General features: G+C 39.3%; 2 protein-coding genes across 9 annotated transcripts in view; both read right to left on the bottom strand.

The window, feature by feature from the left end:
• Positions 1-1016: 1016 nt before the first annotated feature.
• uckl1b (uridine-cytidine kinase 1-like 1b) lies at positions 1017-19784 on the bottom strand. Of its 4 annotated transcripts, none has more exons than XM_037103011.1 (15): positions 16621-16688; positions 13001-13197; positions 12406-12512; positions 11065-11235; positions 10654-10725; positions 9509-9698; positions 8230-8291; positions 5428-5447; positions 4604-4702; positions 4407-4500; positions 3867-3929; positions 3595-3717; positions 2974-3081; positions 2724-2880; positions 1017-2629 (listed from the first exon to the last, which is right to left on the bottom strand). In XM_037103011.1, exons 1-15 carry the CDS (start codon positions 16686-16688, stop codon positions 2550-2552), a joined length of 1611 nt encoding a protein of 536 aa, XP_036958906.1. In that variant the 3' UTR covers positions 1017-2549. The 4 variants fall into 4 exon arrangements, with proteins under 4 accessions (XP_036958906.1, XP_036958910.1, XP_036958907.1 ...); XM_037103015.1 differs by lacking the exon at positions 16621-16688 and adding an exon at positions 19644-19784 and having other exon boundaries at positions 2489-2629; XM_037103012.1 differs by lacking the exon at positions 5428-5447 and adding an exon at positions 6585-6601 and having other exon boundaries at positions 2489-2629.
• Positions 19785-20477: 693 nt separating this feature from the next.
• The window catches only part of znf512b (zinc finger protein 512B), a 30621-nt gene continuing 25197 nt past the window's right edge, over positions 20478-25901 (bottom strand). For all 5 annotated transcript variants that reach the window (XM_037103007.1, XM_037103006.1, XM_037103009.1 and 2 more), the window contains 2 exons: positions 25152-25250; positions 20478-24432 (listed from right to left, as the gene is read on the bottom strand). In XM_037103007.1, coding sequence (XP_036958902.1) covers positions 24088-24432; positions 25152-25250 — 444 coding nt within the window. In that variant the 3' untranslated portion in view covers positions 20478-24087. The remainder of the gene's footprint in view (positions 24433-25151; positions 25251-25901) is intronic.

Genomic DNA, 25901 nt, shown 5'->3' with positions numbered 1-25901 from the left:
GGAAGAGAGCAGAGCAACAACCTGGAGCTGAGCTTGTGACATGAGGATGTAAAAGAAACACAGGTCGCTGAGTTACAAAAAAAAAAAAAAAAGGCCACTCCTGCTGACTCTACTAGGCTGTGACCTCATCATGCTCTGTACTACCAGACGCACCACCTTCCTGTTTGTCAGCGCTGGTGGTAAACTTTCCATTAACATCTTCCATTCAAGAGGCAATATGAACACTTGATGTTTGCTGTGAAATACGTAAATATATATATATATATATATATAAACATCTGCATTAAATTCTCTGTTTTGCTTGTGTGTGTGTGAGAAAGAAAGGGACTAATACAAAAATGCTTTGACTTGATAATCAATAGCAGGCAGACTTTTGGCATGTATTGCATATTTAAGCCAACCTCAAAAATGTAATAAATTCATAACATTTTAATCAACTGACAAAAAAAAAGTTCAAGCTTTAATAATCCATACCAGCTGCATACTTAACATAGGACAAACTAGAGTAGGCTGAGAATTAAAATGCTGCTTCTGAGCCTGCTGATATTCTTAGCCCTTGCACGTCTTTTGCCCGTCCTTCTCACACCTCCTCCCCCTGAAAAAAAAAAAAAAAAAAAGAAAAAGAAAAAAAAAAAGATGCCTCTTGTGGGTCAATATCTGCCTAATAGGCTGCCGGTTTGTAATTGTCCATCAGCCTCATCAAATGAGTGTCAATCATACTTTGCCGCGGCTGGTGTCTTGACAGCTGTCAGAGTGATAATTATGGAAAGTGATGGAAGATATCAAGGTTCCTTTCCATGAGAAGAGGACAACCACAATATCCTTCCTGTTCAGTTTCAAAGTGAAGGTAATGCGTTTCGGTCTTGAAAAGGTTGATAAAAGAAAAAAAAAAACAAATCACATGTCAGTTTTACTTTAAATGCTGTGTACGTGTTCTAATGCCACGGTCGCACTGTCCGCTATGACCCAGACCAACAATTTACACTCGACATAAATGAAATAAAGAGCTGAATGCATTTTTAAAAGCTGTATTGCACTTTTATTAAATATATACTTTTATATATAAAAAGGAACATGCAGCAGAAATGGCAAACACAAAACAGCACACAGTCAGACACCGAGGCTGCAAACACAATTGATGGATTCTCAGCACAGAATGACTCACTAACAGTTGTACTCAGCAGAAAGCACACGCTGTACAATAGAAGGTGACTGAATGGAAGTGTAATGGTGAGTAGCAACAGTACTTGTAACTAATGTCACAACAAGTTTGCAGTTATATTTTCAATTCAGTTTTTTTATCCTCCCCTTAATTGTTAGAATAAATAAAGGTTTATTTCACAAATAACCTGTTGAATACTTTATGACACCGTAACCCAGAGAACACAATGACATCAAAATGAACTTGATATGCAAAGCTACTTCCCATGTCTTAATCAAACGCAGGAATATTGAGAAGGATCTGGCAAACTGTCAACATTTCTCTACAAAGAACAAGGCAATATTTAACAGGCACAGACTTTAGCAGACAGATCTCATTTCATCTCAGTACTGAAACCAAATTAAAAGATCAGGCACGGGACAGGACTGCGGCATTTCCACCTGCTCTGACTTTTTACACATCCTCGACTCAACAGCCCTTTAATGGTTAAAAACAAACAATCCCCTGCAAGGCATAACTCAGGGTGTCTGAAATCAACACTTAATCTGTGCTGGTTCTACTCAGACGACCCATTTTCACAGCAGCAAAAAAAGACGTACGACTTGCCTGCCGACTGGTCAGGTCTATCCATATCCAAATATGTAAATGAAGGATGTGCTGCATAAATATACACGAGTGCATACTCTTAGCTGTATAATGAAAAAATGGTTTTCAACACCCATTTCGACTGGTTAGGTCAGCATCCACAGAGAAGGAAAAGAGTGAACCAGAGAGCTAAAAAAAAAAAAAAAAAAAAAAAAAAAAGACAGATCCACCTACACATTTTCCGATTGAATGGTCCTTCAGAAAGTGCTCATGGCGATAGAAGTTGAGCAACACGAGTTCGTGTTCTGATTTAACTTTTGTGAAAGTTGCGAGGAAGGTAAAAATAACCTTAGAAGTTTTTTTGTTTTCTTTTCTTTTCTTTTACTGCATGTGCAAAATTCACATTCAGTTGTGTCGTCCACAGTTTTAGGCATAAGGCGAGATATATCCTTCAAAACGACGAGCCTGCAGATTTCAAAAGAGATTGTCACAGTTTAAACACTCACAACATTTGGACTTACAGTAGTCGCATACTGTACATATAAAAATATTTCAGACTTTATAACACAACCATCCACAACAGCATTTGCAGAAGGTAAAATAATATAATTTAACATGTCAACAAGTTGGCTGTATGCTCTGTCCGTCGTCAGTTTCTGTTCCAGGGCACCTGGACGGATGCACTTTACGCCAAAACAGACGCAAAGAATATGTCCTCACATTGTCCTCTGATAGGCTCAGCCCTGATTCACTCCATGAAAAAAAAAGAATTATAATCATAGTCCATAAAACAACAGTTGGATCAGTAACTGGGCTCATCCATCTCTTCGTCGCTCCAGTCAGGTGGTGCATCTGTTCCGAAGTATCGATCCCCGAAGTTTCCTATGATGACAAAAAATTTGTGTCAACATCATTTTAAACATGAAATAATAGCTGACATCATGTATAAACAAAGCATCTTTTCTCCATTGCTCACCTATGCCAGGTATGATGTGAAAGAGGTCATTGACCTTCTTGTCCACAGCTGTGGTGATGATTTTGACCTGTGGGAATGCGTAGGCCACCGAATGGACTCCCATTTCTGCCATGAGCAATGAAACCAGCAGGATCTTGTCCTCCTGGACGTCATGGTCCTGAAGATAAAAACACATCCACGAAAATAAGCTACAAGAGGACAGCAATTTGTTGCAGATAACATGGACTTGAAGTCGATCGGGTGCACCCACCAGCAGGACTCTAACAGCCATCATGGCAGCAGCTCCAGTCGACACAGTACAGTCCATCAGAATCACATGATCCTCGCCAATGTCTTTTGGTAGACGCAGGTAATGAAGCTGAGAATGTTTAGAGAGAGGGTGTGGGTTATCACCGTCACGTAACCTACATGACCAGTACCATCATGTAACACGGGTGGCACAATGCAGAAATCCTTAAACCGGAGAATTTCCAAGTTAGGACATAGAGACTCTTAAGAAGTATGAAAATAACAAACTACAAAACCTATACTCTGAGATATTATGAAAAAAACATCTTAAAGGTCCAGTGTGTAGGATTTAAGGGCTTCTAGTGTTGTATTCCTGGCTATTGTAGCAACAATGCAACATGGTGGACTCTGTGGAAGAGGGCCTGCTCCCTCTGTAGACATAAAACGCTCATTCAAAGGTAACAAAAACCCAACATTTCTAAGTCCTTGGTGATTACACACCAACATCAACCTAATTGTATTCATATTATTTTCAATTTCTGCCACTAAATTCTACATACTGGACATTTGATGTCATCAAGCACATTTCTTTTGACTTTAAGAGTGTTTATAGTAAAATATATTCCTATAGTTAAATCTGTACCTCTGGTTCTCCCGTGTCCTGGTTGGTCTGAATGAGGATCTTGCCGATGCGGACGTCTTTACAGACGGCCCTCAGAGCCGGCTCCATGGTCTCCCCGGCTCGAAGGATGGACACGCCTGTTATCTGAAGAAAAACAAAGAGAGGAAAGAAAAAATAATAGAGGTTAATTGCATCAATTTGGGTAGCGACAAACACTTCTAGATGGTCTTTAAAATAAAATAGAAAAATGTAAGGGTTGTGGAGACGTCAGGCTGTAAATGGAGTTCACTCACCCTCTTTCCGTGGAAAGTCTTGCCTTCATAATCCTCTCCCTGGGGGGTCTGGACTACGTGGATCTGAGATAATATTAAAAATCAGAATGGTGTGAGTGCAATGCTGATTGCTATAGTGTGCTATTGGAGTCAAGGAAATAGTCTGTGATCAATTGTGGTGAATTTCAAACTCTGTCACGCGTGTTTGTGTAATACAACCCTGTAATTATGGTTAAGGTATGGAAACTTTCCATTGTGGCGACTTGATAAGTTTCCATTCTCGTGTGTTCGTCTATCTCATTGTCTTTTTTAGAAAATAGGCACTTATTCTTTTTCCACCAATCTTTCTATATTTCAGAGCTACAAAATAAACTGTATTGCTGTGTCTTGTCAGCTTTTCTCGATCATTCAGTTATCTTGGGCTTTCTTTCTCCTACACATGTCTCTGTCTACGCTCTGGTATCTAATGTTTCCGTAATAATGTTCTACTTATTACAAAGGATTACCGAACCTTCATGCAGTGCTGTGAATTAATTAACAGTGGATGTCAGTATTAAACACCTGTGAGGGGAGGAAGGAGAGCGCCCGCTCGATCAACAGACGCATCAGCCTCTTGGAGTAGAAGATGAACTCATCGCGGCTGGTTTCCTTGTTTCTGAACATGGGTGATTAGGAGAGGAACAGTACAAGATTTAGCTGCTTGCTCACTGCACAGGGTTTAGCTGTTCTTGTAACAAATGAGATCTCTCAGCTTTTACCTGATAATGGTGTGCATACCCCTGACCTGGGGTGTGCTCTCCAGAACACTGAGGGTCTGGGGGAGGGGTTGGGCCTGGTGTGCAGAAGCCAGGGCTGCCCTGTAACCACGGCAACAAATAGTAGAGCGGGGGTGGTGCAGGGTGAGACGAGTGGGAAGAGGGAAGATGGGCAGACACATGAATACAACACACGTAAAAACAATAAGTGCAACTGACGCTTCTCGGCAAGCGTGTACAATACGTGTGCATAGTCAGAAAACACACACAAACAGACAAACACGCATAAGTGTAAGTACATGCAAAACCTTTCACATGTATTTCTGAAGTAGTTAAAGCACAGTTGATCATGGTAGTGTGTAACCACTGTAACAGGATTACTTGGGCAAACGCACAACATTACAAAGCACACAGTGCCAGTGTTGAGTGTTCAGTGGAAAATTACAACAGCACAGAGACCATGATGATGGAAAAGAAGTTAGACAGATTCTTAGACAGAATGGTCAAGAAATAAAGAGACCTGTTTAAAAATTATGCATAATATATAAAAACAATTCTGTCTCACATAAATAAAAGCATGACGATTATTTTCCATGATAGGTCTCTACTACTTGCAATAATTTCCCCAGACTCCACACACTAAATCATTAGATTTGAAAATCTAGTTGGCCGAGGTCTACCCTGGGCTCTATAGAGGAACAGACACACTCAGTGATGCAGTCATGTTGACACTACATGTATCCACGATGTCACTGAGATAAACATTAGCCAGATGCAAAAAAAAATAAAAAAAATTAGAAGAGAGAAATCATATCAAATCTGCTCACATATCCCAGCGAAGTTTCCTCTATGGGGAGAGTTTTGGGTTTTTTTGACAGACAACAACAAACACAACAGAGTGGGACACAGACACAGAAACAACAAAAACACATAAGAGGAGGAAAAAATGAGAAGAGACACAACATCAGGTGGATGGAGGGATTATCACACACAGTGAAAAGTGTGACAGCCGAGACTTGAAAATGTCAAGTGTCTCGGAAGTACTCTAAGCACAGAGGTAAACCGCTGTTTCAATTAAATTTTTAAACATTATGGTCCAGAGAGGAGGCTATGCTTTAAAATATCTTATTACAGATGCTAGAGTAAAAGACAGAGCAATTTCTGAACAGATTTTGAGATCTATACATGTGCACGATGCATCCATTGTGTGTTTGCGTGGGAGGTGCGCAAGCTATCGTGTGGCTGTCACTCTTTCACCGTGTAGAACAGTAAAGGTTGGTATTTCAGCTCACAGGCCCCAGCACATCCTGTGTCTAAAGACAGACACCAAGCTCACTTCCTCTCTCTCTCTGTCTCAGATACTGTGGCCGACATTCAATGGAAAAACTCAGCACTTTGTAGTAGGGTATTGGAAACTTTCTCTGTGGCTGAGGTAGATAATAGTCAACAATAGCTGCAGCAAGAGCTTCCTCCCTCTCGCTTTCTGTTGTAGTCATTCTCTCTCTTATTCTTGTTGCCCCTGAAAGGAGGGGTCAGTGACTTGACTCATTGGTGTATTTTTAGACACAGAAGGCAGGAAGAGCGTGAGTTGTCATTTCTCTAGAATGTAGAGACAAGGAAAACCGACATCTTTGCATCAAATGCTGGCTGCACCACACCAAATCAAACTTTTTTGTCTTGATTCGACTTCCAAATGTTGCAATTTATGCAGTTTTATATATTCATTAAGTGCAGTTGTGGAGACAGTCTTTACAACATTTTGGCACAGTGTCATACTCATATGACTGATCACTAATTCAGTATATTTGCTCTACAGGGACAACAGTGCCGCCTGCTGATGTGCCACGGCAACCAGCAGATCAGCGGAAAGTAGAGGTTGGTTTTGCTGGCCTCTTTTCCTCTCTCTCCCAGTAAGAAGCAGAACAAGTGGGGAACTGGACAGATGGTGAGGAGAGAATGATAGACAGGATAAAGGCCACTCTACCTGACGCTGAGCTCGCGCTGTGAGCCGTGGAGGGGATTTGGGGTGGAGGGGAAGTGGTGGGGGAGAGAGTGAGAGAGCAGTCCATCAGCAGCATGTGTGTTAATGTGTATGTGTGTGTGTGTGTGAGTGTATGTCTGTGTTTGTGTGTGTGTGTGTGTGTAAGTGGGGCGGGAACAAAGCAAACTGCATGGTGGCACAAAGTGCTCCCCACGAGCAAAAGTGTGCCTTCGGTGACATTTAGTGCATGTTGCACAACCAATCCAAAAGTGGAAACAGCACACTCGGGTTCAGTATTCAAAAGAGCTTATTCTGACAAGGATGCAGAATGAACCGTTGAGACAGGTTTTCAAATAATTATGTATCAGGATTAACTCTTCCATGTTAATACATTTTATATTACTAATTCACCAAAATGAAGTTTTAATCCCTTATCACAAAAAGAAATGTCTTAAAATGTGTTTGATATGGATAAAGATCAATCGGGGTAAATGCTTCAACCATCTACGCACCCTTAAAGAAGTATAGCCAAATACAAAAATCCAGTCATTATTTATTAAGTTGGGAAGTCATGTGAAGTGTTGTAGTCCACAAAACATTTTTGGAGCTTCACAGCAAAACAGCTCTACAGTGTTCTCCTAAACAACTGAAGTAGCAGGGGACTTGTCTTAAAACGATCGAAAACATTCATTGTCATCCAAGTCTATGACAGCAGGGGTCGAGACTGTTTGAAAATACGTCATTTACATGCTTTTAAGCTAAAAATCTTCATTGTACTTGACTGTACTATTGAGTGTGTAGAAGGTCTTTCCAAATCGATTAGGAATGTCTGGAGACTTTTGGCTTTGTGAGACAACAAACCTTCATCCCACTCTCCATCTCGCAAGTATATAATGACTGCATTCTCATTTTTGGATATTCGCTCTTGATTTTTGTCAGCCACCCCCTCATAAGAACCTGTAAACCATGTACTTAATTGTGTCCTGAATGAGTAATAAAATAGAAAAATTCACATTCATAACAGTTGGACTTGTACGACATATTAATATCGGAAGCACAGAAACATAACCTTCAGATTCAGACTATTATCAGATAATCGCTACCAAGTATTGATTCTGTGTCTTACCAGAGCTGTTACTGTGATCGGAATTAATAAAGTATTAATTTGCTAAATGTAGACCCCAGTAAGACTCAGAAAGCACAAAGGGACCCTGTAGTTGTCATATCACACCAAACTAATAAAAAAATTGAGGACATTATTATATTGGTCCAAACTGCAAAATCTTCCCCTGATACAAATTTTAGTGACTACGCATATTATCTGCTATCAAAATGCTTAACAAAATAATGTATTTATCTGTCAAACTGTCTGGAGCAATCATCCTCACATTTCTATCCACTAGAGGGAGTGATGGAGCTTGTAATTACTGACAAATAATCAGGGCTGGTTGCAACAACACTCAGCAAATCATCTCAACAGTTGCTTAATATCTTTTCAGCTTTAAATTAAGATGAACTTAGTCCGAAACAAACAAAATCACCCCACGTTGTTTTGCTGAAGGGCTAGTTTGACACATTCTGTGTGTGTGTGTGTGTGTGTGTGTGTGTGACAGTAAGCATGTAGGTCTCTAAGCGTGATTTCTCTTACCTCCTCCAACTGACTGTGGACATGCTGCACGATCAAATCGATGGCCACCATGTTGCCACCACCTGACAGAGAGACAAACAGAAACATAAAGGGAATTCTCTAGTTTAACAGCAGTGAAATATTGCCTAAATTACAAACAAAATAAATTACTGTACTGTTGCGCAGTGATCAGCCATTTCCCTCTGAAACTGCACTTAGTGCTGTGTTCTTGGTCCTACAAATGTAAGTAATCTGACAAATAATTATACTTTCACCGTTCCTGATTGATCAGAAAACTAAAAAGACAATGGATAGTGAAAATCTGGAGAGACATCAGGCCATATTTTCCACTGTTTACAAGAGATCATTTTTCACAACATTTTCAGTGATGATCTAGCTGGTATAAAACACAGGGGTGGAGGCCATATACTTAACTGGTAACTGGTAGCTACTAAGTGGTTTCCTGTTTAGCCAGCAGTGCAAAATAATCACATTTGAAACATAATTTAACTTACATTTTTTCTTGGCTTTCAGCCATTTAAATTGTCATGTTACATTAATGTCACCCAGCCTGTGGTGCTACTGTGTGAAGTGACTTGGGGGTGTGTTCACAGTCGACAGCCTACTCTTGTCTATTACTAGTGTCACCATTTCAATGTTAATATGATTCTTAAGATAACTTTGCCCTTTCAGATGACAATGTCATGTATTTTGTGGACCTGTGAGAATAGGAAAATGTTTCAATAATTTTCCAGGTCAACAAAAAGACATTTTGCTTTTTCTCCAGTTTTCCATGACTGGAAAATTGGCCAACTGTTTTCCAGGTTTTCCAGGATAAATGGGAACCCTGTTCTGTTAGATAACAGCTAACATCAGCTGTCAACCTCAACTTCCTGGCTAACATAACAGTTCGGTACACTTGGGAAGGAAGGAAGTGGTTGAATGCCAACTTTTTCTAACTGGCTCTCAAGTGTTGTTTTCCCTGAAATATAGCCCAATCATCCTCCACTTTTCACTATCCACCATCTTCTCAGTCTCTAATTAACTGTCTAGTGTGAAAGAAATAACAATGTGGCAGGTTCCTGATGTTTATACCACTTGCAACCTGGAACACAGCAGCAAGACATTATCCCAGCTTTTGAGATTCCCACCCTGAGTGTGACATCAGAGAAAAATTGCTGCCATGTGAATGTAGTCTACTGAGTTCATTCCTTTCTATATTGAGAGTATGAAAGTATTTGTAAATTGATATTAAACCTGTATACATATGTAAATGTGTGTGGATGTTATTTGCACGCACCACGTGGCACCACAATATCAGCCAGGCGCATGGTGGGTTCAATGTACTGCTCAAATGCCGGCTTGACAAACTTATTGTACTGCTTGATGACGCCTTCAATGTCTCTGCCTCTCTCTGTAATATCCCTCCTCAGCCGACGCACCAGCCGGATGTCAGAGTCTGTGTCAACAAAAATCTTCATGTCCAGTAGCTGACAAGAGAATATGAACAGGTAAAGATGAAGGAAAGGTTCCTAACACACAGTAAGGATCAAGCTAAATATACCTTCTTCAATCTATTTAACTCATTCTCAGCATAATTGTGCTTACATTTATGTCATGATATAATATTAATGTTAAGATATTTGTTTACTGTGTCTTGAATGAGTCTGATATGAATTAATACCAAGACTGTCCCTGACAAGGAAAATACTTTGATACACAGTTTTCTTTCAAAATGAAGGATCTCATTAGAGCTATGTGTGGTGTCTCCTAATTAATCTCTATAATGTATTCTGTTCATTTTTGTTCACAGTCACCTCATTTTAACACGTTTAACCTAAGTCTGTCCCGAAAGCAAGATTAAAAGAACCAACATGTTTTTAATTACATAAATTGTATCTTCACTCACATTTAAAAACACAGTTTCTTATCAAATAAGTAGTAGATGGAAAAGCGTTTATGACTTGAATAAATAACTCTGATATCAATAAACATTTAAGAGCAGCTGAAAGAAACAACCTTGTTGCATTAGTTTGTACATTAAAATACTTATCAATCAAGTAAGAAGTAATAAACTAGGGTAGAGGATAAATCGATTAAAAATGTGACGTTTTGCAGTGAAAAATAAACTGGTGGCTATGGTATGTGAAGTATGTGGTGCAGACACTGTTTCTCAGTCACTTTAAACATATCTTTGACAGCTCTGCGCAGCAAGGTGTTGCCCCATATCCATATATATGTATATAAATATCGATATGTATACACTTATAAGCTAGTTTTTGCATAAACGGCACAGGTTTTATTGAATACAATGGTAAAAAAAAGGCCCCTCCCAGAAAAGCACAGAAAAATATGGCCATCCACGTGTACAGATAAAAATAAACCTGACACCAGCACCTTTCACTGACCAGCTGAACATGTCAAAGGACAATAACCTTACTCTACCTGCAGGAGCTTTTTATCTGCAAAGGCCATGATTCCTTCAAAGATGATAACACTGGCTCCATATACGGTTTTCTGTGGGGGACACACGTGCATGTAGTATTACAGGACAATGTACGTACACAGTACATGGACATACAGACAATACAAGCATTTTGTAACAGATGAATAAACATCTAACTGTACTAAATGGATACTTAAGTATAAAAACCGGTAGACAGAATTCACAATAATGGTTTGTCAGTGACCATCTGGGGTAGCAGATTTGCAATGTGACTCTAAACCTCTAGCAAGGGAGATTAAAACCCTCTTAGGTAATCGAGAAACTGAGATTATATTCAGTATTTCTGACATGCTACTCATTAATTTACGAAGTTCAATGCCATGTGTTTGGACGTGTGCATTCATCCTTACCCACTCCTTCTGTCTCCCGTGAGTGGTAAAGTCATACACAGGGATTTTCACGCTCTTGCCCTGTTTAAGCTTGCGCAGGGTGTGTGTCAGCAAATCAAAGTCAAAGGCATCAGGGTGGTCAAAGTTGTAGTCGTTACTGGCAGCCAGAATCTGCTCTTCTTGGGACAGGACCTGGGGATTGCAACTATTTGTAATAACATACTTTACAGTAAACTTCCCTTAATAATTATTTCCAAGCTCAACAAAAATGATTTCCCACAATAACATATGTGTAGTAAGAAAAGAGAAGAAAAACACCTATAAAACAATATTACATGGATGCATTTAAAGTACACATGCTTTATGGGTTGTAAAACATAATTCACATGAGCTTGTGCAAAAACACAGATCGCCTTCAAGAGCAGTTGAAGTTAGGAGGCCTAAATTTAGGAGATCATCATGCGCCACTGTGACGTCTGTACCAGGTGGTGTGTGTGTCTGTGTGTGTGCCCTTAGGGTAGTTGAGTATTAAAGCTCCAGATCTGGTATTTGGCAGTTTCAGAACTGCAACACCCCCTTCTCAAGTGAACCCATTACACATTTAATATGATAAACCGGTGTAGCTTGCTCTCTGGGGACTGTGTTCAAACATGAGATACCCCCAAAAGAAACGCATAAGATATTCATTTTAAAAAGACATAAATACTAGATGAAATATTTTGGATGCCAACCTCTGGTATCACAGCGTGGTGAGAGCTATACTGCCACTGACCAGTGGTAAATCCCTCTTTCTCTGCACAGTCTAAACCACTGCTGTCAGATTGTGACAGGATTACATAACCGCAGAGTGGGTGGAGGTATAGAGGGGCAAGAATGATGGCTCTTGCTTGATTGCTCTCCACCACTCTTTTTCTCTCCCCATTCCACTCACCACTGTGCTTCTCTTTTAACTCATCCGCCTTCTAATATTATCCTGTCTCCTTTTTCTCCAGTCACTCATCTTATCCCCATTTTCCCTCTGGGATCCAAAAGGCAATCCTATTTTCTCTCTTTCACTCTTCTCTTCTGCACTCAGTCTCACTCTTTCGAACATTTCCTTCAGGCCACTGGGAGGTTAGCAGCCATAGAAGACAGAGATGAAGTAATAATCATATGGAAAATTACTTCTTGGATTCATTTCATGTCAAGTTTGTATCTGAGAGCATTTTGATTGACATAAAGATGTGGAAAAACATGTCAAAATTCACTTAACCTAAATCCAGTGTCTTACCCTCTCATTACAACATCTGCATACAGGTTTGTGTCCATACACACCTGTATCAATACATACTGTACTGAACAAAATCACACATACACACACACCTTGTAAAAGGAGTCCATTGACAGCAGTACCACCCATGGAACATCCAAAGCTTCAATTATTTTCCTCGCCACGGTTGTCTTTCCTGAAGCACTTCCGCCACACAGACCTGTGACAGCACATTGACATGAAGGCATTAAGTAAGTAACAGTAGTTTGCAAACATGCTGAAAGGCACAACGGTTCTGAAATACCTTTGCTTTTTGGGAATTTGCCGTACAAGTGCTAGCTTGACAGGACACCCTCTTGTATTTGCTTTAGGCTACCACATACAGAGAGGCAGCAAGAAAACAGAGACCAGGACTTCAGAATATCTTATTCCCTATGTTCAATACTTGTCGGTGGCAAAAGAGCCACCTCCAGCTCAGTTAAAATGTCAATAATGACAGTGAAAGGGCTTGTCAATACCCATTACCAGTAAAGATGGTGATTGCTTAGTTCAAGGGCTGCTTTTTCCTTCAGTTTTGAGAACTTAGATTTATTGGCACTATGTGTGTTTATATAGATTCAGGTGTACAGTAGGTCATTGCAAAGTTACGTGGGGAATGTACTTTAAAGAAAACTAAAAGATATAACAGGATATCTTTGGGTGTCCTACCAATGACGAAGGCATCTTTGGACTGTGTTCCATGCTCGTTGTACCAGGGTGGGCGACCAGCTGTGTAGATGGTTCGCTTGGAGGTACGTAGAAGAGGAGGCTCAGATTTGCACTGGCTGGTGGTCCTTTTCCTGGGTGAAAGGCCTGTGCTGCTTACTGAGGGGAGAAGCCGATCCAAGGATCCTTCACCACCTCCACTGTAAAACAACAACAACAAAAGATGACATTAATATTGACAATTCTGTTGGTGTATATTTGACAGAACTGTTACGAAGTACGGCTGCACAACGTTTGAACAAAACTGACAATATGATATTTTGGTTTTCTGCAATATTTATTGCGATAGGAAAAATGCATAAACTTCCTCAAAATAACCCGAGGAGCTCTATTTGGAAAAAAAAAAAAAAACATTTGAGAATGACAGGGGTGTGTTGTAGCGGAGTGCATTTTATCAACCAACCAGTGCAAGCCATGTTTTGCTGGATAAACCGATCAAGAATGATTAAGGCTCACAACCATGTATGCAAGATCAAAGATGCAACTGGACTAAATCATGCAATGTTAAACAGGCGTCTGTTTTAAAGTAGTCATGTAAAATGTGAGCGGTGCAAGTTGTAGCATGAACAGTTTGAGTTAATTTGCCTACTTGACACTGCACACCCTGTGATGTGCCAATTGCACATACGCACATTGTGATGCCGATGCTGAAATGATATATTGTGCAGCCCTAGTTAAAAGTCACTGGTCTGCAGCTCTGTACACACCAAAAAGAGCAATTTCTTGTTTGTGGTTTTGACTTGAATACAGTACCATCCTCATAAACAGTTACATCATATCAAGTGGTATATAACTGAGGAGATTTGGTCACAGTATGATGGTTGTTTTCATTAACAATGAAATGAAAGACAGCACACAGCCACAAACCCGATTAGTTTGTTAGTGCCCTTGTGTCAAGAGTATAATCTGAACAGTGGTGAAACTAGCAATAAAAACATCCTGAGAAATAGTCATGACAATAAGACACAAATGTAATATACAGGATCATCTTTAATTAAATAAAATGATAAATAAATAAAAAAGCTTCCACATTGTCTTATTACTGTGTGGTGAATGATTGCTGACACACAAACAGACTTCAGTTTGGACACCTAACTGTGGGATGGACTTACAAGAACAGTGGCCCAGTTACCTGACAGTAAACAAGACTGACCTAGAGTCACGTTGCCTCCTGTCATGGGTTAATGTTCAGATTTTATATTTTTCTACAGGTGAGCTTTGTTCACTCTACAGAAAGACTGCTGAAATCCAAAGTTCAAGTCACAGTATGTTGACTATGTGGAAAAATGCAAACTCAATTACATGACTACAGAGGCTTTTGCAAATGAATGATGTATTCGTGCAGTGTAGATATATGTAAAATGTGTTATGAAAACATAAGAAGATAAAAAAAAGAGCCTCATATACAAATGACATGAAGCTCATTCAAAACAGGTTTGAGACTCTTGTGGGAACCAGGTACAGAGATTTGCGTGGATTATTCAAACTAGAAACAAAGGTAAAAACACTTCTGCACAACACAACATTACTTAAATTCCATTAAGAGAAGCTGATGTAACACATTAAGCAAGTGTCTTGACGCTTTTCAAAATTGTCACCATATTTGGAAATATAGTTACTCATCGCTTCACAAAGAGAAAAAAAAGTTGTTTTTTGTGTTACTTTCTAAGACAAAAGTAAAGAAGTGCGAGCCTGAACAATCAACAAATGCTTGTAGCTAATTGAGATTCAGAGCAGAGGACAGCTGCACAAAGAACTAGTCTAACCCAATGCTGAGTAACCCGTTTAGAATTCAACTTCACAACTCAACTACTTCTGCAAAACCAGCTTTACCTCTCTTACAAAAGCCTGGAGGCTTCTGTGCCACATTAACTATGCAAAATTATAACCTGAAGAAAAAACACAAACACTTGCACAATGTCAGTGAAGCAATCACTTTTAATTTACTGATGCCATAAACCATGAATCGCACAGTGAATATAACCAAGCAAGAAGCATCACCAAAGCAAAAAAAAAAAAAAAAAAAGGTCTGTTTAACAAGTCTAACCTGGTAACAGTTGCTAGCAACACTTACTTCAGTATCCGAGACATCCACACTTCACCCAGTGACGACTGTAAAAATCCAGATGCCATATCTATAGTAGTCAGCTTGAGAGAACAATCCTAGATAGTCCTCTGTCTACTTCTCTGTTATTCATTCATCTCTTGGCTCTCCCATCTTTATATGGGCCATACACCTCCCCAGGTGGAGTCTCAAGAGGTCAGAGGTGAAGCAAACAAGAGAGAGCAAAGATTTATCTTATCACAGCAGGGTCACCTGAGCTATGGAGCAGGCTAAGGCTGAGAGAACACATATACGTTACATGAGGCACAGCACACTCCAGCAGTGTTATCAGCTAAAACCAAACCAGGGTGCCATAAAAGATTAGCCTAGTAGACGGTGCTGAATCATACCCTTGTTCAGTGGTTAAAGTGCTGATAAACATTACATAAACGCATCTATGAATGCAACTTTGTGAAAAGAAAATGTTGTAAAGAGGCCACAGAAGGTACCTAAGACCAGATGACCAGAGCAGACATGGGGACCATAAGCCCCAATGGTCTGCAGGAGTCAGTGAAAAGGTAAACAAGACAAAGCATCATAACTTACGGGACTTGTTCTTTCTTTTGCCCACTTAGCTTTGTGAAGGATCTTTGCAAAGAGGATTTTAAAAAAAATATGTAATGGCATTGATTTGACAAACGCCATCCTTAGATCAACGAAGTACGACTTCTCAACCTGCATGAACTTGCAACTCCCAGATGTATAACAGATGGGTGATACAGTTGAAATCAATATTAAAGCCTGACTGGAGACCTACTTTTGTTGGATGATACATTGTCTCAGAACTACTAGTAACAAACTAAAATCTGTCATTTTATGATAATTTATGCATAAAATTATTATTTCAGTCTAACACAATGCAAGTAAACCCTTTCAAAAAGCAACAAAGTTGTACTATAAGATCTGTATGATAAATCTATTGCGAAAATTTCCTGTCAGGTCGAGTACTAATATGAATATTTTAATAAATATATACTATATATACTGATATGGCATATTCCTAAAAAACATGGATTAAGTAATAAATTGTTTATGTAAATGATCTTTATTCCACTGCAATATTGCATCAGACAAAACCTCTCAGACACCTAAAACAAACTCACCCAACTACTTTGTTACAATTCATGTTAAATCATTTATCCTATCAACACAGTATTATACTACACCGAAAACTTGTGGTATCAGCACAAAAGCATGATTACAGTCAGGGACAAAATGATGTGTGTTACTAAGTGACAGATGCAAACTTTCCCAAAGCATGTCAACAAAAACTGATATACTCCACAGACCTATAGGCTGAAGTTGCTATTCTGTCTGTCCACATTCTGAAGAGAAAACATTTAACTCTCTCACAGGGTCAAATAAACAAACAATCAAATGATAACTGCACTTTGGAATACAAGAATTAAAGAATTAATCCAAATAAATTTAAATATTTAAATAAATAAAATTCACTTACCTGCCATCAGATCTAAGAGTCCAACAGCCGGATATTCTAGCTCCTGAGTAAGCCGGTAGCGAGTTCATAATCAAAGAAAAGTATAAGGGAGGTTCCCACTGTGTGCACGGACCTATATTATTGCCAGTAGTTGTAGTCTGTATTTATATATACACTCAGTTACAATATGGCTTGACAGTACTGCCCTCTGGTATAACCCAAGAGAGACAGAGAGAGCAAGAGGTTGGGCAATATTAAAGGGATTCGGCTTAGATGAGAAACGAAACTTTAGACATCTGTTTAGCTTTCTGTTTCTGCCATTCACTGGAGTAATGGAGGGAGAGAGAAGACACTGCAGCTTGGTAGAGTGAGAGCACACTCGGTGTGAAACTACAGCACAGCGTTTCCCTCCTCTTTCACTCGCACTCCACTCCTCCCCTCAGTCGTCCGGCCAACAAATGTAAGAGGATAACCACCCCTCTAGATTATGTTCATTAGGTGATATTAATAGCATCAGGTTTGAGCCAGACCTTCCCACTCCAGGCACACACACACACACACACACACATGCCAAGCTTGGGTCAACTGTCTTTGACAGTCAGTGTCGCAATATGTGACTGGAGGTGAAAGAGGGACCAGAAGAGAGCGACAGAGACGCCAAGAGACAAACTGGTGGGGGAGAAAACAGGAAAAAAAGAGAAGGGATAGACAAACAGTAAGCTATTATTCTCCTCTGATGTTGACGCAGTTGACTGAATTTACAAGAGAGACGCTTCAGGCGGTGTTAGGGAGGTGAAGATAGGGAGAAATGGAGAGGGGAAGGGCAGAGGGGAGGCAATGTGCTTTTTCCCCTGCAGGGACTTGCCATGTCTCTATGTGCCTTACACCAGAGTCTGGAGACGTCAGCAAGACAGCAAACACATACAAACACACACACACAGACACACACGCACACTCAGCGATGTCACCTCCCCAACTTCACTCACAGTGAAGACTGGGGAATAAACAGCATGATGAAACCCAACACCACCTCTGCTGCTCTGTCAGCTGACAGTTGGAGGAACAGCCCAAGTCAATGCACACACACAACACAAAAAACACACACATGCAAACACTGACACTCCCAGACCACATCTTTTACAGACAAACAAATCACTATTCCCAGAGATCAGAGGAGACGTACTCTTTGTTTTGCAGCGTAGCAAAAAACAAACTAAAGAATGAAGCAGGCCAAAGCTTCAGAACCACACTGCTTAGAGATGCAACTAGATACGATTTACACCGACAAGTAAGGCGTTTGCAAATATTTGGAGTTTGGACTTGCCAAGATTTAATTTCTGTTTACTTCCTTGTTAAAACCACAGGGGACAGACACAAGGGATTCCAGTGTTTATCTCTAATCTTCAATGTAGTTTTGGAAGTGCTGCTGTTGCTTTAAACTGCAGTCAGAAGACAGCTGCGAAGCAAGAAAGCACCATCGAAACAAGAAGCCCGAACTGGTTGCTATGCCAAACATTCAGCTGTCTGTCTATGGCTACAGAGACGTCCAGAAGGGTTACAAGCCTGAGCTGAAGTAGAAATTACTTATATTATAAGTACAATAAGAGAGATAATATTAAACACATCACAGAATGTGGAATAAATACTTCTTATGACTCATTTAAGCTTTCAGAATTTATAATTTAGACATTACATAAACTGAATGTCTTAAATGACAAATGAAAGTGACATAACTCAGACGCCAGACACTAAAAAAAATATTCTCATCTATTTTAGAAGCTAGGACAGAGTTATGTAAGTAGCTATATATACATAGGATGGACAAAAACAAAAAGAATATGCTAAATAAAATCTTTGCAAAGCTGCAACTAACGTTTACTTTCTTTGCTGATTAATCTGTTGAATGTTTTTTTGATTAATCGATGAGCTGTTTGGTCTATGACATGTCAAAAACTGTCTTGTGTGTCCACAACACAAAGATTAGTAGTTTCATGTGGAAGGGGAGTAAAGATACCAGAAAAATATTAGCATTTAAAAAGGTGGAAATATTACTTATCTGAATTAATCGATTATAATCTGATCCAACAAGAGCTACAGCAATTAATCAGTTGGATGCCAACTGTTAATTTAATCACCAACTTTTTTTGATATACACCTGTTGTGCTCACAGATTTCACATCTTCAAAATATATTTCTAAGCTTTGCTCACATCATTTTGAGGGTACATTCAGGTTCTGAAGTGTTAGTAAGTACAGCTTTAATTCCTGCGCTACCGGTCTGGTGAGTCCTTATGAAACAGGAACTAACCCTCAGTGGGAAGACCAGTGCAGTAACACCCTCTTGCGGCTCAACGGGGTACCAGGCTGAAGGCTGGTTTAAGTGTGGGTGGATACAGAGACAGCTGAATATCTGGGTGAATATGACAGTGTGACAGCGCTATGTATTATCCTGCTACAGTATTAGTCATCTTATGCAAATGCTTAAGACAACTTCCCCATGAGGGCAGGACTTATGTCTGTGAATGATGAGCACGTTGCTGTGCCAGCAAGAAAACGCCATGCCATGCTTGTCACTTCTGCGGACCTGAAAGCTGTCTTTTTCTCCTCTTTTCATGCAAATTATTTCTGTCTAGCTAGCTACATGCGATACGCGCTAGCTTAGCATGTTTGGGGTACCGTTAGGGTTTGTTAAATATTCTTATTCTGTTTGAGAAAAATGACAATGGAGTTGTGTTAGGAGGACACCTCGTGTAAATTGACAACTGTTATGACAAAGTGAGAGTGGACAAAGCGACGAACTAAGAGCAGGCCGAGCTTGTCCGACATATGTAATAAACTAGCAGCTACACAGCGGCGACATGTTACTTTATATATGGGCCTAACATAACGATTCACTGACTGTATCCATTAAGTCACACAGTGTGATAGTCAGGTCGTGTTTCCTTAAAGATGCTTAACCAGACAACCGGTAAAATTGTTCGCAAAAGTCACCAAAAAAATCGTCTTGTGATGCCAGCGGTTTACGGATAGCACCAAAAATGTTACCTGCTCGACACAGAAGAAGTTTTCTCTTCGTTCTCCATCTTTGCGAGCCCTTTTCTTCCCTGCTAACGCCAGACTTCGCTATTCTGTTGACAATCAGGTGTAGGGAGTACAGTTAGAGCTGAGGCATCACGGGGCTTGTAGGCGTGTCCTAGCTCACCATCATCGGGCTACCGTGGTATCGTTCCCGCGGATGGACTTCAAGCCCCAGAATGCATCTGTTCTGTTCGGTCGCTCTACGGCGAACAGCATGTACAGTATCACAAGCAGGCATAAAAGGCCTTTTCCTCAAGCTGGCAGTGGGTGAGGTTCAACAGACCACGTGTGAGATTTTTGATCTAAGCACTTTTTATATAATTTAAGTGTTATTTTACTACATAAATATACATTTTGTTTTGTCACACTTTGTGTATTATGTCATGAATATATATCATAATAATACAATAATGTATAAGATACAATAGACTTAAAATTCAAGTACAACTAATGTAGTATATTAAATGTGCAGATACAGGAATAAGCTGATGTCAAATCTGAGTCATAATAAAGCCCACATAATGATACAAGCCTGCACGTAAATGTGAAATACTTGGCACACTCTTAACACCATGAGACCCGCATGTAGGTATGAAAGCCTAATTATTCAGTTTTATAATCACATTTTAGCAATAAGCCAAAACTGGCAAAGAGGAGTTCTGCCATTATTACTCTTATTAGGTGCACCTATGTGTAAGTCAGAGAAAAGAATATTACATTCTAACTATACATCCATTGTAACTTTGCTATAAATAGCAGTTATCTTGAACTGACTTCAGAGTTGACACAGTTAACACAAAATTAGTCAACAAACTTTTTATTAATTAGTTGAGGGATACTAATGCACAGGTAATACAACAAGTTTGGGAGAAAAACTGTAACAGTTCAGACTCAAAGGAGGTGTTGAGGCCTCCTATGTTAGGTTCTATACAGCTTAATTTCAGATATGGAAATCTTTAATACATCATTAGTCACCTGTTACCTATATATCATAACCAGTTATAAGCTACAACATCATCTCTTAAAACTCTCAACAGTTTCATCACGATGGCCCTGACAACAGGGGCGGATGCCATTTTCCTGCTTTTGAAGTAGGTAGCATACAAACCCAACCACTGTTGTCCAAATAAAAAGGTTAAATTCTCAGGCTGTCTAATGGGGATTTTCCAAGGATTAACCTTGGGTTTTGGAAATAACATTGCTGACAAAGGGAAGACACTTGAGCCTGCTGTTTCCCCAGGTACAAAAGTCACACCACACACAGTCAGGGTAACTAGAAAGCTCCAACGACACTCCTAATTCAAGCCTATTTCATGGTATAGTAAGTGCACTAAATACAGAAACAAACACACATACATATGCCTTGTTGTCCCATATTGAGTAGGTAATAATAAAGGACTCTCTCAATGTGTTTGTCATCGTGTACTGAAAAAGCTCAATTTATGTGCATCATCAAAATGGATAAAATAACAGTGTATGCCGACACATAGGCCTACAATGTTCTCCTGTGGTCTACAAATTCTTCAACCTTTTTTTTTATTTGTTTTAGATTTCATAATATGTAAAAAGCATTTTTTTAAAGCAACAAATAAAAGAAGGGGGAGTGAAAAAAGCCATACAATTTTGAGAAGACACATCAATATCAAAATATCAGCAAGCCAACAAAACCAGCTAAATATGGTGTATTGCTGTACTCTCTAAACATGTTGCAGTTAGCTCACACTGCGGGATAGATATGTGTTGTCCACATCGTAGGAAGACAGATAGTAAAGGGTGTGATAAAATATAAAATACCCACTGTTAAAAGCAGTGCCTAACTATCATATTGCAACACCAAAGCTTGTCAGGTAAACACGGTCAATGTGACGTTATTAATGAAACGAGTAACAAGCAGCTGATGAACTGATTCTGTGCCACAGCATAACACTCAACGTAAAGTGTTACCATTTCTGACATCCAGTCATTACAAAGGTGCTAACTGTTTTATACACACACGCGCACAGACAGACACACACGCACGCACACACACACACACACAAGGTCCGGACAACTCATATTGAAAAGGTCCGAGGACCGATCAGTGCTTGTCTAACTTATCTCCATCAGTTTAACCTGGATAGATAAAGGTCCATCCCGTTAACAGAGACAGACACATGCATAATCATCCCCACCTGAATAAACTCCATCAGCTGATTAATGACGGAGGAATTCAGCTCAAATCTTTGCTTTACAATATAAAAGGTCACGGCGCAGGGATGACACCACCTGGGACACATAAACTTCAAATTTCCTTGAAAATGTTCCGCTGACATCAGTGCTTGATTCAAAATGATGACATTGACATTTTGTTGGTGCAAAAAATTCAGAGGACTTGCCAGAAAAAGGAGGAAATGGCAGGATGGATTAAACGGACCCACTGATGTATCAGGTCCTTAAGGTAGAGTGGCAAGTAAAGCACCCTTATTATCTCACCAGAATATCCTCACATCACAACTTTATCCAAAGCTATCAGATTGCTATCTAGGTAATACACATAAGAGAATATAAAATAGATTTATGATCTGTCTTTTTTTTCTTAAGCAAGCTAGTCTGTACTTTTATGGACATAGACTGCAAATATAAATCAAATATTTATGTTTTTTTTTTTCATTAGCTCAAATCATTAATATATAATTGTGGATTCAAGTATCTACTTTAAATGTGTTAAAGTGAAAATATTCTGATTGCACACATTTTAGATTTGAAAAGATGTGTAATAATATTGGATTATTGTTGTTTGTTTTGATTTTTTTTTTTAATCTGAAGCTAAACTAACATTAGAGCAGCCTCAACAAGACCTGTTATGGCTTTATGTGGTGAGTCATAATTATACGGTCAGGTTGGATTACACAAACTATCTAGAAAGAGTTAACCATGCTGCTCATTACCCATGTAAAGACAAATTAAAAGTTTATTTTTTCCTCTAGTCTCAGTAAAATATTCCCGCTCCTGTAGCCTAACAGACAGTAGGTTAGGAGTGCAAAAATACAAGAGGGGAGCGAGAGGGGTTAAGGGTTAAAGTGCAAGGCAATAACTTTGAGCATCCAGGAATTTATTCATATACATCATTATAAGTGAATCTTCATTTGCAATTTTTTTTTTCTGTTTAATAAAAGATCATTTTCCTCAACCTCTCTATAAAAGATAGTATTTTTTATTCTCTCCTCAGCTCTTTGATTCAAGCTAAAGCAGTAGCCAAAATACGGCCTCTTTTTAAAATGGTGTCACATCATTTGATTGTGCTGCAATGGTGCAACAAGCTTCACACAAAATTCATCCTTCTGTCCAACATTTAGCTTTTCCAGTCCTATTTTAGACAGGATACTTCAAGTTTTTCTTTTTGTCGAGTGTTTAAAATCAATTAAACAATGCCATCTCAAGTGTTATTGTGACTAACTTAAATCTCAAACAATCACTTTTTTGGGTCATTCTGCTTATTAACTTCAGTGTAAAAGAACTGTGGAAAATAATCATTTGACACTTAATTTGGGTCATCAAAGCAGACACCTTTCATCCTTGTGTGATTGGGATTAAAATTAAAAAACAAACAAACAAATGTCTCTGAAATGATAGCCACACAGCTGTATGAAAAACAGAGTGAGATATGGTTAATGACTGACCAACATTTTAGCTTATATGACATTTGCCAACTTGAAACATGAAAGGAAAAAAAAACGAAAACAAGGACTAAAAGTAAAACTGGAAAGAAATTTAAAAAATCAACTTTGAAAACATTGCACACTACAACACACTGCAAAAATTGTGATTGCTCATGATCTTATTGGACGTGTCAGGCTTGAAAATGACAGATGGCATCATTGCTTTGAGTATATAGATATATAGATATTGATAATGTTTATGTACACAGTACAGTATATCTGTGAAAAAAAAATGTGAAAACACTAGCTATCATTAAATGACTTCACCATGCTAATAGAATATCCTTTTTCAAACCTCTTAAACACAACATGAATCTTGTAGAGAGAATTACTCTGGATTTGTTTGGAATAACAAAAAAAAACAAACAAAAAACGCTATCCACATGGAAGTCAGGATTTCATCCGGGCTGACCACTGACACCCCTGCTGTGAGTACAGAAGCTGAAACGTGTGCCTTAAAAGGGGGACAAAAAGTGGAATGGAGAAATAAAACACTACTGTCACATGAGTATTGTTAATAACAGTAGACATGTCAACTCTGGGGGGGTTCAAACCAAGGTTGAAGTCTCTAGTAAAAGTTTTACTTCCTAATGGTTGATTCATCTTTCTTCTCAGTGCCAAGTCCTCATGTTGAGTTAGAAAGGTCCTTTAGCTTCCTGGCGCAACATTTACAGTAAGCATCCTCTGTGGCTCCTGGGTCGACAAATGTAGAGCTACTCTGACAACAACAGCCTCTTGGGTTTGCTTCTTCTAGCGGCGGAGGATGTGGGCTGTCTGTTTTGGGCTGAATTAGCACTGTCCGTTGGGTCGGGGATCAGGTTTGGGGACTGTGTTGGGCCCGAGGAAGGGCTCGCAGCAGGGGTTGAGTTTTGAGTGGTGGTGGGTGCTTCAGTTTTTGTTTGGAGGGGGGCCGCCACAGGAGGGCGCTCTTTGGGCTTGCGGCCCCTTTTCTTACCAGTTGTGGCACCATTCCTCACCTCGGCTTTGATCCCATTGTTCTCCGGTACTTTACTCTTGCTACTGGAGACCACCTGACTGGCTGCTGCACGAAACCAGTTCTAAGTAATTAAAACACACCATTAATGCTCAGCTCAATCTCTGAAGAAGAAACAGGAGCATATTTCTACTGTAGTCAGCAGGGTAAACAACCATATTTGAGTACAGTCATATGGAGCCCCTCAAAAAATGGGAATTACTCAAGAAGGTGTTAAATTGTGGGAAAGTATTGTTGCTATTTACTGGGATTCAATTTTTTCCACAAATGAGGCACTTGTTTGGACAACATAGGCATCTTGTTTTTCCACAAGTAACACTTGACGTAGGGTCAGTATACACTTGGTGTATGTGATTTCGAGGTGTTGGTGTCGTTTCTAGAACATCATAACCAATGCTGCTCCAGGAACATCATTTAGACTTACAAAACAGTGAAGAATACTGCATATTGTTCTCTCACTCAAGGTTGAGTACAATTTGAAACTTATTATTATACTGTTCAGTGATTATGTTCTGTTTTTGCGTGTCAGTTTTCTGTCACTGTTTGCTTAGGTTTTGGGAACTAAAATACAACAGAAATGACTTGATTAGGTTTAGGGAAACATAATTTGGGTAAAAGACCCTTTAATAATGTTCAACATGTGTTTGAAAAGATAACTTCCCCCTCATTTCCAGTCCTTTTTTCCCCAAGTTGCTAAATTGTGACATTGCAAAAACTTGTTATTTTAATGTATATTAATAGATTTCAGTGAAACAAAAAAGTTTTGAGCTAAGACTGACCCACCTGTGAGTGTGTCTTGCTGATGTGGTACTTCACACCGCTCTCCGAGCTGAACTCCTTCTGACAGATCAGACACTTGTACTTCCCCAGTTCTCCACCACCCTGCAACACACAGACACACACACACACACACACACACACACACACACACACACACACACACACACAGAGTGTACATGTAATTCAGATTAAAACAATCTCCACAGCAACGCATGCTTGGTGATTCTGCAGCCATTATTATTAACACCACAGCATTTCACTTGCTACACAGCAGATTACCTTAAGATATGAGTTACCAGCAGGGGCCAGATGTGTAAATAATGTGTACCATGTAAAACAAATGTGTACACTTTACTCGAACATAAATTGGTAATTATGAAGGAAGAATATATGGTAAGAACAATGTGTTTTTTTTTTAGAGTGAATATTCCAATGTCATTTTGGAGCAATTTTGACAGCTCTACTGTGTACACATGTTTTTCAAGAGATAGCTACAGTTGAACTGATGAAGTGGACATGAAATATGGGGGGAGAGATGTAACCTCAGAGTAAAACGTTGTTTGTTTACGTTACTTGACAATTTGATTGTGTTACTATTTCGCTGTGTGCACAGCATTCAGTAAAAGCGCATTTATGAAGTAAATTTAAAATTATTGAAGAGTGATGAAAACTATGATTATTGTGTTTAGATTTGATTGATTACCTCCATGTTAATGATTGTTTCATTTCACTCTGAACTGCAAGGCACTTGTT

This window comes from Acanthopagrus latus, chromosome 7 (assembly GCF_904848185.1).
Source record: "Acanthopagrus latus isolate v.2019 chromosome 7, fAcaLat1.1, whole genome shotgun sequence".
Lineage (NCBI taxonomy): Eukaryota > Metazoa > Chordata > Actinopteri > Spariformes > Sparidae > Acanthopagrus > Acanthopagrus latus.
Note: the sequence above shows the minus strand (reverse complement) of the source record. Positions and strands in the feature narration are given on the sequence as shown.

Excerpts from the sequence above, each read along its gene's own strand:
- uckl1b (XM_037103011.1), bottom strand. The coding sequence starts at position 16,688 with ATGAACTCGCTACCGGCTTACTCAGGAGCTAGAATATCCGGCTGTTGG. Across the intron at positions 5,448-8,229 it reads TCCACAGTCAGTTGGAGGAG|AGGAAACTTCGCTGGGATAT; the intron begins GTAAGAGAAATC and ends CTCTCCCCATAG. Across the intron at positions 3,082-3,594 it reads AGGACACGGGAGAACCAGAG|CTTCATTACCTGCGTCTACC; the intron begins GTACAGATTTAA and ends AAACATTCTCAG.